Source organism: Hyperoodon ampullatus (genome assembly GCF_949752795.1).
Source record: "Hyperoodon ampullatus genome assembly, chromosome: 12".
In the NCBI taxonomy this organism is placed as follows: Eukaryota; Metazoa; Chordata; class Mammalia; order Artiodactyla; family Ziphiidae; genus Hyperoodon; species Hyperoodon ampullatus.
The window spans coordinates 48014930-48032739 of NC_136925.1; the positions used below are offsets into that span (position 1 = coordinate 48014930).

At 36.8% G+C, this 17810-nt stretch overlaps 1 protein-coding gene across 3 annotated transcripts in view; it reads right to left on the reverse strand.

Moving 5' to 3' along the window:
* MCM9 (minichromosome maintenance 9 homologous recombination repair factor) overlaps positions 1-17810 on the reverse strand; it is a gene marked incomplete at both ends in the record, with an annotated part of 80557 nt that overhangs the window by 20805 nt on the left and 41942 nt on the right. For all 3 annotated transcript variants that reach the window (XM_079716625.1, XM_079716623.1, XM_079716624.1), the window contains one exon: positions 10185-10359. In XM_079716625.1, the coding sequence (XP_079572751.1) occupies positions 10185-10359 (175 nt within the window). The remainder of the gene's footprint in view (positions 1-10184; positions 10360-17810) is intronic.

The window sequence follows — 17810 nt, forward strand, 5'->3', positions numbered from 1 at the left end:
TGTTTTCTTTGGTTCCCACCACCAAGGAGATGATAGATGGACAGTAGTAACTGAGGGCACACTTAACTGCCAGCCCAAGAGCAAAACCAACATGTACCATATTCTTGCACTTTTCTGTAAGTGGTATTACAGCTATTACAGTGATGTCAAAATAAAAGTTAAAAAAAAAAAAAAACAACGTAAAAGGACAACTTGAATGGAGGAATAAAGATCATATAATTGGTGGGAGCTATGATCTGGGGAGAAATTTTAAGAACTTCTACAAACTACAGAGCTTGACCAAGAGTTTACAACTCACTAGGTACATGTGACTAAGTACTGTCTTTTAAAACCCTGCCATCCTTTTTGTCCATCTCTTTGAAATCCACTGAGCTCAAGACTTTTCTTATGAAGAGCTACCTCCTATTTAGATTGATTCACCAGGGTACTCTGTCTGTGTAAACAAACTATTGTTTCCCAGCACCGACAAATCTACTAATGCTTACAACTGACATATGACTTGTTCTTTGGTATATTTCTTAAGTGATTCTTTGTCCTCATTATAGTCCTGGACAGGCCAACCACTGGAATGCCCACCAAGCACATAACTCCACAATCCCTTGTACGTAAACTGCCGTACATGGACGACTGGCTGGGCCTGATATTGGAACCTGACCCAAGAGCAGTCAGCCCATAAACTGGCCAGAGGTCTCTGAGCTGCTCTTGCATAAATCTAGATGACAATATCTAACTGGGCCTCTCTTGAGGGTATCTGAAATGGACACAAGAGGGAGAGCTGAACTACTAAAGAGAGGTGAACAAGCCTAAAAGACATACAAACACACAGATAAATCAAAGACAGAGAAAATATCTGAGTCACAACAATGGGAGAGCAGGTCTGAAAATGAATATACTTCTGATGCTAAGGTGGCAATGAGATAATATAGCTGCTATTTTATATCTACAAACTCCCATCCCCCAAGTTATGTTCCAGTCACACCAAAATGCAGCTTTTACTCTCCCACATACCCTAGCAGGCCTGGGCTTAAGGTCTATTTCAGGTAACTTGAGCTAGTCTCATTATAACTTTAAAAAACCTTTACAGTTATCATCCACCTTGTAGCATTCACTATTTCATCCTAGAGCAGAACCATGTTTTGGCTGACAGCTCAAGGATCTTAGACAAATGCAGGAACCTGATGATGATGATGATAATGGCCCATATTCACTTATAACAATTTCAAAATCCAAAAAGCTCTTAAAAAAGGCAAGGTTTTCATAGGTAATCTGGCAGCAAACTCTGACCTAAATTGATGTGAATCTTTTTTTTTTTTTTTTTTTCGGTACGCGGGCCTCTCACTGCTGTGGCCTCTCCCGTTGCGGAGCACAGGCTCCGGACGCGCAGGCTCAGCGGCCATGGCTCACGGGCCCAGCCGCTCCACGGCATGTGGGATCCTCCCGGACCGGGGCACGAACCCGTGTCCCCTGCATCGGCAGGCGGACTCTCAACCACTGAGCCACCAGGGAAGCCCTGATGTGAGTCTTTATCCCATTTAGTGTGAAGTTTTATAAGTTTCACAAAATAATTAAATAATTAAAGTGTTTGTATACAGAGTGCTGTCTCAGACACTGCTAGTGGGTTTCATAATATATGACACATGCATTGTAGTACTTTCTTAAAATTGAAACAAAAAATCTGAATTCCAACATGCATTTGGGCCCCAAGAGTTTCTGAAAGGAATTACAGACCTATAATAGCTAACACTTAAATGGCATTTATTATGTGCCGGGTTCTATCCTAAGCACTTTACTGGATTAACTCATTTAATTTTCACAACAGCCGTATGAAACAGATAGAATAATTCTCACCATCGTACCATGAGGAAGCCAAGGCACAGAGGAGTCGGGTAATATGCCTGGCTAGTAGGAAGTGGAGATGGAACCTCAACCCAGCCAGCCTAGCTTGGGGACTCTTGCTCTTCATCATTATGATAATTCTTTCAATACCCAATACATTCTTGTGGTCATTTTTAAAAGTAGAGCTCTTGATGCAGTTTCCTAAACTTGTTCCATGTCTAGCACAGATCATGTTCCATATTTCATGATATAATGTGAAACCGTATTTTATGTATGTACATATTCTGCAATAAACCAGCCAGCAGCTGAATTCGTTCATCATGGCTGAGTCTGTGGGCCAGCCCATAATTTGCAGCATCTCATAGGTAGCACCTTAAAGGTTATCCATTTACTCATTAGATGCTTGAATTCCTTATATAATTTTTTCCTAGATGAACTTGAAGACCTCTAAACCCTATAGGCAGCCTACTTATCTCTAGGCAGCTGTAGCCACTAAGAAGTCTTGCTTGTACTGATTCTAAATATGCTTCCCTGAACCTTCAATCCATTGATTCTAAAGAATACAGAACAAGTCTAATTCCATATCTATATTTGAGCCCTTCAAAATGATTGCAGATAACAATCTGTCTAATTACTTTTTCTGGAAATGGTTCAAGGAAAACACAGGCAATGTTTTAAAAATATACAGCAGAAGTTGGTGTTATTTAAACAACAAGAAAGAATAGCTTAAAAAACAAAATGTTGACTTCCAGGCTTCCATAGGATAATGGCAGCTGCTTATATCCAAATCTCTCAACACATGCTCCAGAGACCTTAGGGATAAACAAGAAGAGCAAATAAACCTGTAAAACAAAACTGAAAGCTAGCTAAGAGAGAGACAGAATACTACAAACTTCAATTTCCATGTAAACAGACATTAGAAACCAGCAAAGCTAATCTAGAGTCCATATTGGAACAGGAAGATGGGTGGAGACTGAGTGAAAAGGAGGAGAGGGCAATGGGTTCCTCATGATGGAAGAACACAGATAAAACCACCCTTACAAGGAGGGAATCCCACACGGAGCGGGGAAATATTGAGAACAGCCTTGAGACCTCATCAAAGCAGTGACTACTGGGCAATAGAAAGAGGAACCTGAAAGTCCCTGGGACCAGAGGTGGCAGGCTTGGGAAGGGTCCTGGAGTGGATGGAGGTGACTTACAAGGGGCAAGGGTCCCTTGGAGTGCTGGCAATCAGGAGAAGGAGGCAAGCAGTATATTAAAGATCCTACAGCACAAATGAGAAACACATCAGAACACATCACCTGCCCCCCTTAAACCTTAGGAAAAAACTCTATTAAGTAAAATGCACTGAGCTGAGATTACTCTGAACTAAAAACTAGTACACCATCCAAACCTCTGACCACCACCTAAATAGAATAACTACTACTGATTCAGGAAAAGATAAGACATTTCAGAATGAATGGAAATAATATGCATTATTAGTACAAAACTACCACAAGAATCAAAATACCTTAATTGATAAAACCCCCACCCCACCTCCCCCTAAAAAAGCCCACAAAGCAGAAGAAATCTGTATTTAATACGCTCACTTAAATTAAATATTCTTAAACAAACATTTGTACGTATGAAGAACCATTCCAAATCAGAATTCAAAAACTCAGAACAGAAGAATATAAAAAAGAGGAAGATGAACATCCAGAGATGACTCAGGGAAGAAAATGGGGGAAAGGAGGGAGACAAAATAATTTCAGAAATGAACATTTACATCTGGGCACCCAAAGAGAGGACAGACAGGAACGAAAATATAATAAAGGGTGCTAAGGGGAGGAATAAAAATGCCAAGAGAATAAAAACAAAACACAAAAGAGCTAAAAAGTCTCAGAAAAAAATTGGCTGCTATAGAATCTAGGTAAAGAAGACCTAACATACATGTAATTGGAATTTCTGAAAAATAAAAACAAAACAAAGAACAGAATATGTGAAACTATAATTCAAGAAACATTTCCAGCGAGAAATGAAGTCTTCTATTGATACATTTCAAAGAGCTCACTAACATCTAAAACAAAATGACCAAGGATAATCAACTAAGATATAGCCTAATAAAAGCATTACACTTAAACCACAAAGAGAAAAGTCCTTCTGGGCCTTCAGGCAAGAAAATCAAATCACCTACAAAGCAAAGGATATCAGGATGGCATTAGATGTGTCAACAGCAACATGCAAAGCAAGATGACAGGAAAGAAAGTATAAGGCTAGGTCTTTATATCCAGTCACGCTGTTCTTCAAGTATCAAAGCTATGAAAAATATTAATAGCTTTAAACCTGCACAAACTCAGTACAGTATTCAGGAACCCCTCCCAAGGAATCTGTTAGAGGAGACCTTCATTCAGCCAAGAGATGACAGTTATACTCTGGCAAAAGGATTGATGGTGAGCCCTGAATATATTTAATTTTAGGTCTAAGACCAAAACCAAGGAAGGTATAAAAGTAGAAGAAGAGTATATAAATATAAGTGTTATTTGTCCTGACAAAGTATAAATAATATAACAATTTTTTAATAGTAAAGAGAAGGGAGAAAAGGGAAAGTAGCATATGCTCATTGGTTACCAAATGGGTAATGAAGTACAGTCAAAGGATATTATTTAAAGCTCCCAAGGGAAGATAAAGGGGGCTGCAGGCATTATAAAAGGTATTTATAGGTAAGCCCTAGAACAGGTGTCGTCAAACTACAGCCAGCGGGTCAAATCCAGCTCACTACCTATTTTTAAAGTAAAGCTTCACTGGGCAACAGCTACACCTATTCTTTTACATATTGTCTATGGCTTCTTTATTCTGTCCACATCATAGACATATTGATGCAGTCATATTGTCTACATTAGCAGAGGTGAGTAGTTGCAACAGAGACGATAGCCCACAAAAGCCTAAAATATTTACTATCCGGACCTTTATACAAAAAATTTGCCAACTCCTAATGTATAACAAGAATGCAAGCCTTCCTAAATGCCAAACAAATAGAAAAAGAAACGAAGTTTTTAAAAAAATGAAACACTTGACACCAAGCATATTGGTAATACCAATAAATGTAAATGTGCTTAACTCACATGAAAAGAAAAAGATTTTCAGGTTACTTGTAAGACAAAGCAAAGTAAAATAAAACCAACTTTATGCTGTATACAAGAGAACAAATTGCAATCAAAAGGCTGAACATAAAGGAAGAGGCAGATATATCAGGCAAATGTAAATAATATGAAATCAGGAGTTGTAATTTTGATACCAGGCAAGGTAAAATTCAGGCCACACAGCATTAACACAAACTGCAAATGCTAAAGCCACAGCAACTACCTTGGTAAAGCAGAATCTTTATGCAAAGTTTCTGATGTGAGAAATGCAAAGAGAAAACAACAGACACACAATAATAATACTTTAACAAACCACTTTCAGCCTAAGACACATCAAACAGACAAAAGGTAAATAAAGATACAGAAGACCTCATAACGTATAGTTTATAGGTGTGTGTGTGTTTGTGTGTGTGTGTGTATCACATCCTGATTATAAAGAATATAACTTCTCAAACAAAGATGGGCCAGTCATGAAATTGTTCTAACATGAGGCCACAAAGAAAAAAGACTCATGAAGTTCCTTAAAGTAGAAATAATACAAACAACATTCTCTGACCACAATGCAATAAAACCAGAAATGAATAGCACCATTGAAAAACAAATAATTTTCAAAAGGTCCTTCTACCTGGAGGTTAAAAAACTCTTTAAAACAAACCTTGAGAAAAAGGGGATGTACAAACCAAAACTGCAGAATTTATAAAAAACATATAAAAAATGATAATGAGGACACTACATATAATAATTACAGGATACCATTGAAACAGTGCCAAAGAGCATATATATTATGCTATCTTTTGCATAAGAAAGAGGGGAGGTGCACATGCACGTGTGCACAAACACCCACACGCGTGTTTTTGATTATTTTTGCTAAAACAAAGAAAATAGGAAGGATAAATCAGAAACCAAGGTTTATGAAAGGGATAGGAGAAAACAGAATGGAAGGTGAAGGGATATGAGTGTAACTTCCTTGGTATAATAGTTTTGACTTTTGAAATATGTTTTACAAATTCAGAAAACAAAATTGATCAAAAGGCAAACTCTAAAAGTGTACACAAACATAGGTTTAAAGACCTGTTTCCTAACTGTATACCAAATCAGTAATATGACCACACAAAGAAAAGAATTAATTCAAATAACTTTTGAACATGCACTCTGACCATATATAACCTTAGTGGAATATACTCTAAACCCAAAAAGAACTGCAAAGAAGGCTTAAATATTACTTAGTTTCTTTGTGGTTGTTGTTATTGGCAATGGTGTTGGGGTAATAATTCTGAAACTATTTTGGAGAATCAACTGAGTTCATAAACACAAGGAGTCCCTGTGAACACCTTCATATACAAATGAAGTAAGTAAGTTTGGAGAGTCATAAGTATCTTCTCACCCTCACTTTCCTATTGGCTAGAAAACTCTTTTGAAAAGTACATAAATGGTTGTACAACAATGTGAATGGGTTATATTTTTTCAAATTTGTATATTATTTTTCATTGTGGTAAAAAATGCATATCATAAAATTCACCATCTTAACCATTTCTAAGTGTACATGCAATAATGTTAAATGTGTTCAAATTGTTGTGTGACCAGTCTCCAGAACTTCATCTTGCAAAACTGAAACTGAACTGCAAAACTGTTATCCACAGTGGCTGCATCATTTTATATTTTATATTTCCAATAATCCACAAGGATTCCAGGTGTTCCAATTGCTCCCCACCCTCACAAACACTTGTTCTTTTCTTTTTGTTTGTTTGTTTGTTTGTTTTATGGTAGCCTCCTAACATTTGTGTGGTGATATCTCATTGTGTTTGATTTGCATTTTCCTAGTGATTAGTGATGCTGAGCATCTTTTCATGTGCTTGCTGGCCATTTGTGTATCATCTTTGGATAAATGTGTATTCAAGTTCTTTGCCCAGTTTTTAACTTGATTATTTTGTGTTGCTGAGCTGTAGGAGTTCTTTATATATTCTGGCTATTAACTCTTTTTCAGATACATTATTTGCAAATATTTTCTCTGATTCCACATGTTAATTTTTCACTCCATTGCATCCTTTGATGCTCCGAAGTTTTAAATGTTGATGTAGTCCAAATAAATAAATACATAAGTAAATAAATCTATCATCTTGCTAATTATATTCTCTTTGTCTCATCTATTCTTTGTTCCCTTTTTCTTCTCTTCCTGCCTTCTTTTGGATTATTTATGATATCATTTTACATCCACAACTTACATATTAGTTTTAGTTTTGTCTCTTATTTTCTAGTGGTTGTTCTAGCATTTACATCTTTAATTGATTACAGTCTACCTTCAAATAATACCATACCACTTCAGGTAGAGTGCAAGGCCATCACAGTTAGGCTGGGGATTGGCACTGCTGTTGTGATCTTTACCCTTAGTGCAGCACAGACTTCAAATTCTTTCTATGCTGAGCTGTCATTACCCTGTGCTTCGTGTGGCGGTGTGGGGCAGAGCTGGAACATTATCCTTGGAGTTTCTGCTCCTCCTTCAGCTTTCAGCAGTCCCTGCATACCTGCACGAGAGAGGTCTCATTCTGCACTCCAGTGCCTTCCCCAGTGGCAGACTGCTATTGCTTGTTACTGGTGTTAGGCTTGTTTTGGGGCCAGGTTGGTTCTTGGTCTCCTGGTCTTAGGCAGGCGCTGTGTACCTACTCTTGGAGGGGACAGACCAGAGAGCTGTAAGCCTTCCTGTCCCTCCCACCTGTGGCAGCCGAACCCTGCCATGTATCTGTGGTGGGTCTCAGGAAGGAAGGGTCTTTCTCTCCCTTTCTCAGTGGCACGGACCTCTGCTTTGTACTGGGTCAGAATCCCAGACCCGAGATATTTTCCTGCCCTTCCCTTAGGAGATGATGGCTTTTGTTTCTACCCTCCTCCCCAAAGCAGCATCTTTTTGCCCAGCTCCTTTGGGAAGAAAGGAAGGAAGATTCTCTAACCTCCTCCTGAGGCAGAAGGATTTTTTTGCTTCTAGCCTTCCTCCAGAGGCCCAGGGATGAGAGGGTTTGTTGCCCTGGTCCCAGTGAGTTAAAAATTTTGCTTCATATGAAAGATGTGTCTGGAGAAGCAGCAGGGCTTCGTGCCTAGTACCCAGCAGCAACCCCCCCCTCAGGTCTGCATGAATGATGAGGGCAGGCGAGGCATCTGTGGAGACCCAAGGAGGAAGGGCTTACAAGTGAGAACTCCCCTTGTACTTGGGGCTCCCAGTTATTCTAAACTGATACCCTATCCCATATTTGAACTTCAGGGAATTTAAAATTTTTTAGGTATTTCCTCTTATTTGCTTCTATGGCAGCCACCACTTCCTCTCATGCTCTGTCAAAGGTGAACAGTCTATGTGGCTCATCTCTCCTAGGAGGGGCCTGTCACACTTTGGAATTGAGTTCCCTTGATTTCCTTGTAAACTCAGCCCTCTGATACGTTCGGAAAGTTATGATTTTTGTGGGCTCTCTGGATTTTTCTCATTAGGATGAGAGTGACATGCCCTTACAGCTTTCTACATCCTAAGTGGAAGAAGAACTCAGGCTTATGTTTTGTATGTCTTTGCTTTTTTATTTCATTTAAAAAATAAATTTTATGTTATAAAAATATTGCTCTGTGGTGGATTGAAAAACAACAATAAAACTGGTCCTTCACCACAAATAGTACGAAAAGCAGCACTGTTCCAGTGCATAAAGTCGTCATAGTTATGACAAGATTGTCCAATCTGAGGGCACACTGTTTAGCTACAAGAACATTTCTTTTGGACCTTATGACTTACTTATGGATATAGCACAAAAGATTCATACTAATTCACATTTAGCAGAGGGTAAGGCAGTAGGAGTGGTTAATAAAATATTTTCACTTCCAAAGATTTCTTCTGTAGACTATCATACAGCACTGCTAATTTTCTCCCTTTCTAAAACAGGTTCATAGCATTTGTCCCAATTTTCCCTGATGTAAGGGTTAATTATTTAGGAATCTTTCAAAATGTCTCAGATTGCCTCTGGAAAAGGCATATCAAAATAAACCATAGGTTCTACCAACTAGCAAAGGTGCTAATTAAATGGAGACATAATGAGAAGAGAAAGTAGCCTTGAAGACACTTAGTAAACTATATCTCTAATTTCCCCTGATAAAGAGTTTAGAAGCAATCATTATTTTAAAGTAAGTTCTCTTATAACACTTTCATTATGGACTTATCCCTTTGCTGCTCTTCAATCTTTCCCAACAAAATACTGAACACCTCAAGGATGGTGTTGTATCCATCTTTGTACTTCTCAGGGTCTAGCCCAGTGCCTGGCATATGCCAGGCTCTGAATGATTATATATGAAGTGAAATGAATAGATTTGATAATGGTTCTGCATAGCTTTTTCATGTATCTTTTTCCTCTGGGGTATATCCTTTTCTTACCGCCCTCTCCCCTCTCCTTTTTTGTGAGTGTATATATAGATCTCACAGAATCCCTATCTACCAGTGTCTGCCTGGCTCCCAGGTACCCACTACTGTTTGAAGACTCTGCTGGCAGCCCTTTTTGCCTGATCAGCTGGCCTCACATCTATAATAGGAGCCTTAGGACTGAGATCGTTCTGGCTCTGTTCTTTGCTTGGATGACCTGGCAGCTTGCTTGATGGTCAGCCTTTGTAGCCAGGTAAGTTTCCCATAACCACCTCAGCACCTGGGTGAATGGATTTCTATCTGTACCTACCTAAGTTTCCTCCTCATTGGTCACGTGTAGCCAGAGACTCACATACCTGAACCTCTGAGTCTCCTTGAGTCACAGTAGGTACTTCATCTTATGTTAATATATATTATTTAGGTTTCTATATGCAGTGATAAACCTTCCATTAGGATATATAAGGAGAATGCCATCGAAAGCAGAAATTACATTTTTTTTCTTTTTGAATCTTTCAAAATTCCTAACATAGTACTATGCCCAGAGTAGACACACAATTACTGAATGAGAGGACGAGTTGAAGGCTGCATTGAAAGCTCTTCATAAGTTCCCTGCAAGAATTAAGTCAACTTACATTGATACTTTAGCCTTCCCTTACTTTTTCTCAACACCTCATTTTTACTTCTTCACGTAACTCCATGGGAAGACTAATGTGTGTTGAACGGTGATAATTGATAATCTCTTAGAGGACCAAACATACATTGCAGTTCAATATGGTTCACATTTTCCCATAATCATATATTAACTAATCTCACTATTCCCATACATTTTAAAGAAAAGAAACTCTTACCCAGCCTTAGCAACACTTATGGTTTGTTGCTCCATTGCTTCGTGGATACTGGTTCTGTCATGTTCTTTGAGGCTATTAAACTCATCAATACAGCAAAGGCCTGCATCTGCAAGGACTAACGCCCCAGCCTCCAAATTCCATTCTCCTGAGTCTTTTACAGCAGTTACAGTCAGACCTAAGGAAACAAGCAAGCTATGTTAGCTTTTATTTTGGAAAGCGTATCTTATAACTATGAAGGTAAATAAATTCCTATATTTTAAAGGGAAGGGGATAGAGTCAAGGCTTTAATTTCTACCAACAACAGATGGCATCAGGACAGCTACTTCAGGTATCCATTCACTGGAAGATCTCGGGAGATTCTATGTTCTGAAAATCTAATATGTGTTATTGAGTATTTTGTGGCAGACAGAAGTCCCCAAATTTTCTGTCTGTCCTTGGTAGGTACGCTCACTGAGCAGTCTAAACTTTTAGACGGAGCAAACAGATCTCCAGAGATCTTATGACAATAAGTGCTGAACTACATGCTGTTTACAGAGAAGAGTCCAAAGACAGAGAACAGTAGATATTGCAGTCCAGTGATGAAAATGAAACGTTTGCTGCCAGTCACAGTGTGAAGGAGAGGATTCCCTTCATAAGTACTATCAGATTTTGAGTCATCCTTTATACCAGTCAATAAAGCAGAGCTGGTCAAAAGCAAAGGCTTTGGAGCCACCTAGACTTGGATTTGAACCTTGGATCTGTCATTCTGGCTGTCATATTGTAGACAAGTTTCCTGATACAGGCATTACCTTGTTTTATTGAGCTGTGCTTCACTGCACTTCACAGATACTGTGTTTTTTACCAATTGAAGGTGTGTGGTAACCCTGAGTAGAGCAAGTCTACTGGTGCCATTTTTCCAACAGCATTTGCTTACTTCATGTCTCTGTGTCACATTTTGGTAATTCTTGCAATACTTCAAACTTCTTCATGATTATTGCATTTCTCATGGTGATCTGTGATCGGTGATCTTTCCTGTTACTACTGTAACTGCAGGTGTGGTGGGAATAGTCAGAGAACTAGAATTAGAGGTGGAGTCTGAGGATGTGACTGAATTGCTACAATCTCATGATAAAACTTTTTGAGGAGTTGCTTCTTATGAATGGGCAAAGAAAGTGGTTTCTCGAGATGGAATCTACTGCTACTGAAGATGCTATGCAGATTACTGAAATGACAGTAAAGGATTTAGAATATTACAGAAACTTAGCTGATAAAGCAGCAACAGGATTTGAGAGAATTGACTCCAATTCTGAAAGAAGTTCTACTGTGGGCAAAATGCTACCAAATATCATCACACGCTACAGAGAAATCATTGGTGAGAGGAAGAGCCACTGATGTGGCAAGCTTCCCTGGTGTCTTATTTTAAGAAACTGCCACGGCCACCCCAACCTTCAGCAACCACCACCCTCATCAGTCGGCAGCATCAGCATCGAGACAAGACCCTCCACCAGCAAAAAGATTATGACTTACTGAAGGCTCAGATGATGGTTTGCATTTTTTAGCAATAAACTATTTTTTAATTAAGGTATGTACTTTTTTTTAGATATAATTCTATTGCAGACCTAATGGACTACAGCATAGTGTAAACATAACTTTTATATCATTGGGAAACCAAAAAATTCATGTGACTTGCTTTACTGCAGTGGTCTGGAACTGAACCTGCAGTATCTCTGAGGTATGCCTGTATATCCAGGCCTCAGTTTATTTATCTATAAAAAAAGGATAACAATAGAAAATACTTAACAGATTCTCAGATATTCAAATAGACTATAAATAAAGCTCTTTAAAAGGAGCACAATGAGTAATTATAATAACTACTGTTGATAAAAATTGATAAACCTCTGGCTAGACTGATCAAGGAAAAAAAAAGGAGGAGACACAAGTTATAAATATCAGGAATGAAAGAGGGGACATCACTATAGGCCCTAAGGACATTGAACTAATAATAAGGAAATACAATGAATGACTCTATGTCCTAGCTTAGATGAAATGGTCAAGTTCTTCGAAATATATAAACTGCCAAAGTTTACCTAAAAAAGAATAGATAACTTGCAAAATCCTGCATCTACTTTGAAAATTGATTCTATAGTTAAAGACGATGCAAAACAGAAACCTACAGGCTGAGATGACTTCATGGTTAAACCTACCAAACATTTATGGAAGAAATAATACCGATTATACCAAAGCTTTCAAAAATATAGAGAAACAAGGAACACTTCCTAACTCATTTAATGAAGCCAGCATTATCATGATACCAAAAACAGATAAAGATATACTAAAACTACACACCAGTACCCCTCATTAATATAGATGCAAAAAAACCCTGAAAAAATAAAAGTAAATCAAATAATACATAAAATGATAACAGATCATAACCAAATGAAGTTTACCTTGAGAATGCAAGGCTAATTCAACATTCAACTATTAATCACTGCAATTCATCATATCAACAAACTAAGGAAGAAAAAGCAAACCTCAACAGATACAGAAAAAACACTTGATAAAACTCAACAATCATTCATGATTAAAAAGAAAAGAAGAAATCTCTCAGAAAGCTAAGGAACAGAGGGAACTTCTTCAATCTGAAAAAGGGTATTTATAAAAATCCTGCAGCTAACATACTTAATGATAAAAGACTGAATGCTTACCCCCAAGATCAGAACATGGCATGGAGATCAGCTCTCATCACTCTTATTCAAAATCGTACTGGAGGTTCTAGCCAGTGAAATAAAACAAGGAAAAGAAATAAACAATGTACAGATCGAAAAGGAAAAATTTAAATTGTTCATATTTGCAGAAAATGATTATGTAGAAAATTCCAGATAATCTACCAAAAAAATACTAAAACTAATAAGTAAGTGTAGCAATGTTGCAGGGTGCAAGTCAATATACAAAAATCAACTATCTTTCTATATATTAGGAAAAAACAATTAGAAATTGCAATTTAAAAATAATATATTTATAATATTACCCCCAAATATGAATACTTGGTTATAATTCTTAAAAAAGATATGCAAGATCTGTGTGCAAAAACTACAAAACATTGATAAAGGAAATCAAAGATGATGTAATCAAATCAAGAGATATTCCACGTTCATGGAATGAACTGAAAACTCAATACTTTTAAGATGTTTCCCCAAACTACTCTATAGATTCAATGCAAGTCCAAACAAAATCCTAGTGGGATTTTTCTTGTTATAGAAATTGACAAGGTGATTCTAAAATTTAAATGGAGAAGCAAAGGAAATAGAAGAATCAAACCAAAAAAGAAACTAGGAGGTCTCACACGACCCAATTTCCAGATTTACTACAAAGCTGAAGTAATCAATTTTGTGTGGTATTGGAGAAAAGATATAGACAGACAGAATAATGAAATAGAATAAGAGTCCAAAAATAGGCCCACAAATATATGGTCAAGTAATTTTTGATAAAAATGAAAAAGCAATTCGATGGAGGAAGGATAATCTGTTCCACAAATGGTGCTGTAATAATTGGATATCCTTATGCAAACAGAAAAAAAAATCAATATTTCTCCATACCTCACATTTAATACAAAAATTAACTCATAATGAATTAAAGACCTAAATGAAAAATGTAAAACTTATAGAAGAAAACACAGGAAAAAAGCTATGTGAGCTCCTCTGGTTTCTGGTGCAGCACTTAAAGAGCTCAGAAGTTGCTAATCCATCCTAAAAAGTGAAAACCTAAACAAACTGAAAAATCAACAATTGTTCTAAGATCCATCAAAAAAAATGAGCTCACAGGGCAAACTGCTGCCCCCAAAATTGGAAAGACAGAGAATTATAACTTACCAGAACAGAAGCCTCTATGGGCACCAGCACTGGGACAGGAAACCCTGAACTGTAACTGACAAATTGCTGGAGTCTCCGTGTGGACAACTCTGAGAATTAAAAATTCCTTGGGAACCCAGTCATGGAGGGGGTGGGTACACACCCTTCTGTGTTTCACCTCCAAGAGCTCTACCAGGTTCTCACATTGAATATCAAAAATTTGTCTCTGACATTGTAAACAGAGAGATTAAAAGTCTAAGAAAAAATCAAAAAGAAATTCTAGAGATCAAAATCACTAGAGATGAAGAATGCCCTTGATGGACTCACTTGTAGAGGGGACATGGCTAAGGAAAGAATCTCTGAGAATAAGGATACTCAGTAGAAATTTCCAAAACTGAAAAGTAAAGAGAAAAACATGGAAAATAACAGAACAGAATATCCAAGAACTATGGAACAACTACAAAAGGTGTAACATATTTGCAGTGTATGTAATGGGAATACCAGAAGAAGAAAGAGAGAAGGAACAGAAGCAGTATTTGAAGCAATAATGAGAAATTCCCAAAATTAATGTCAGACACCAAACCATGGATCCAGAAAACTAAGAGACTATAAAGCAGGAAAAACACTAAAGAAACCATACCTATGCATATGATTTAAACTTTAGAAAATCAAAGGTAAAGAAAAAAGTCTTGAAAAAAGCCAGAGGGGGGGAAAACCACCTTACCTATAGAGGAGCATAAATGAGAATTATATCCAACTTCCCCTCAGAATATTTCAATACAATCTAAAAAATACATTAAGGCAAGACTAGCATTCAGAAGTGAAGATAAAATCACACTAAGTTCTGCACTGGTTAGATAACATCCAGAGCAGGAGTCAGCAAACTATGATCTGTGGGCAAAATCTGGCCCAACCACCTGTTTTTGTAAAAATCATTTTCTGGAACACAGTCATGCTCATCATTTACATATTGTCTATTGCTGTTTTCACACTACAATGGCAGAGTCAAGTAGTTGTGACAGACATTGAATGGCCCTCAAAAATCTAAAATATTTATATCTGGCCCTTTACAGAAAAACGTTGCTGACTCCTGATGTACAGTATTAATATCTACATTGAGACATCAAATTTTAAAAGAAATACTAATAAAAAAGAAAGTAAACAAATAATGAAGGACATGGAAATAATGCCACTTAAAAAGTAGTTTACTGCATAGGCTATGATTAGCCTGAAACAAAGATTTAGAGAAGAGAAAGTACTAATTATTACATATTTAGAGAACTATCCTATGGAAGATCAATTAGGCTAATTTGGGGTGGCTTCAAAAGAAATAACTGAGACCAACGTGCAGAATTTTACAGGGAACTACTGGAAACCTTGAGGTGTTTAAAAAGGAATGAGCTACTTTTCAAAGTAATAAACTTTTCGTCAAAGTAATCTTTAAGTAAAAGTGGAAAGTCTAGTTATCAGAGATAGTGTAGAAAGGTATTTATGCAATGAATAGGTGGCTGAACAACACGAAATTAGAAAACACCGAGATGAAAGAAAATGAAGATACAACATACCACAACTAATGGGATGCAGCTAAAGCAGTGCTTAGAGAGTAACTTATAGCTATAAACGTCTACATTAAAAAAGAAGATAGATCTCAAATCAACAATCTATGCTGCCACCTTAAGACACTGGAAATAAAGCAGAGCAAACTAAACCCAAAGCAAGTGGAAGGAAGGAAATAATATATAACAGCAACTACTGAAACAGAGATATAAAAACAATAGAGAAAATGAATAAATCCAAAAATTGACAAATTTTAGCTAGACTGACCGAGCCAAAAAGAGAGAAGAATAAAATTACTAAAATCAGGAATCAAAAAGTTGGGACATTATAAATGACTTTACAGAAATAAAAAGTATTACAAAGGGACACAACAAATAACTGTATATCAACTAATTAGATAATTTAGATGAAATTGACAAAACTCTAAAAAGACACTATCAAAACTGACTCAAGAAGAAAAAGAAAATCTGAACAGACCTATAATAAGTAGGGATTGAATTAGTAATTTAAAAACTACCCACAAAGAGAAAACCATACACAGATGGCCTCACTGGTGAACTCTACCAAACATTAAAAGAATCAAATATGAATCCTTCACAAACTCTTCTTTAGAAGTAGAAAAGGAAGAAATACTTCCTAACTCATTCTCTATGAGAACAGTATTACCCATACACCAAAAATCAAGTAAAGACCAATATCTCTTATGACTACATATACGAAAAGCCTCAACAAAATACTAGCAAACCAAATCCAGCAATATATAAAAAGGACTATATAACCATAACCCAGTGAGATTTATCTCAGGAATCCAAGATTGGTGGTATAACATCTGGAAATCAATTAATGTAATATCCTCATATTAATAGAATTAGGGACAAAAGGCATATGATCATCTCAATAGAGGCAGGAAAAGCACCTGACAAAATTCAACCACACTTCATGAAAAAACACTCAAACCAGGAACAGAAGAGAACTTCTTCAACCTGATAAAGGACATCTTCTTCAACCTGATAAACCCAGAACTAACATCATTCTTGATGTAAGACTGAATGCTTCCCTGTTAAGATCAGAAACAAGACAGGGATGTTCACTCTCACTACTTCTATTCAATACTGTACTGGAGGTTCTAGGAAGGGCAATTAGGCAAAAAATGAAATAACAGACATCCAGAAGGGAAAGGGAGAAGTAAAACTATCCCTGTTTGCAGATGACATGATCTTACATACAGAAAATCCTAAGGAAACCACTAAAAACTACAACTAACAGATGAGTTCATCAAGGTTGAAGGATACAAAATCAATTTTTAAAAATCCATTGTATCTCTATATACTTGCAACGAAGAATATGAAAATATAATTAAGAAAGTAATTCCATTTACAAAGCATCAAAAAGAATAGAATACTTAGGAATGAATTTAACAAAAGAAGTATATAAAACTTATACTGTGAAAAGTACAGAACATTGTTCAAAGAAATTTAAAATGACATAAATGAAAAACACCCCATATTCAGACTTTTTTTGCTTGTGCTTTTTATCATCTCTGAAAAATACTGCCTAATCAAGGGCCAGAAGATTGATGCCTGTGTTTTCTTCTAAGAGTTTTATACTTTTAGCACCTTACGTTGATGTCTTTGAGCCAGTTTGAATTATTTTTTGCATATGGTGTGAATAGGGATCCAAATTTATATTTTTGCATGTGGATGTCCAATTTCCCAGCAGTAACTTTTGAAAAGACGATTCTTTCCCTAATGAATTGTCTTGGAACCCTTATCAAAAATGAACTGACCATAAATGTATGGGTTTATTTCTGGACAATCAACTCTGTCCTGTTGGTCTACATCGTTATGCCATTACCACATTGGACTTCATCAAAATTAAAAGCTTTTGTGATGCAAAAGACACCCCCAAGAAAATGAAAAGATAAGCTACACTACAGGAGAAAAATGTTGCAAACCTGGTAAATACAAGTCTCTTATCAGAGACTATATATTCTGTATATATTTAGAATATATAAATAACTCACAATCTAACCATAAAAAAGACAAATAACCCAATTTTTTAGATGGCTAAAGGAGCTGAAAAGACACTTCTCTACAGAAGATATACAAATGACTGAGAAGCAAATGAAAAATGCTCAACCTCTTTAGCCACCAGGGAAATGTAAATCAAAACCACAGTGAGAACGACTTCTCACAGCACCCATAGGTACAATCAGAAAGACACAGTAACAAGTGTTGGTGAG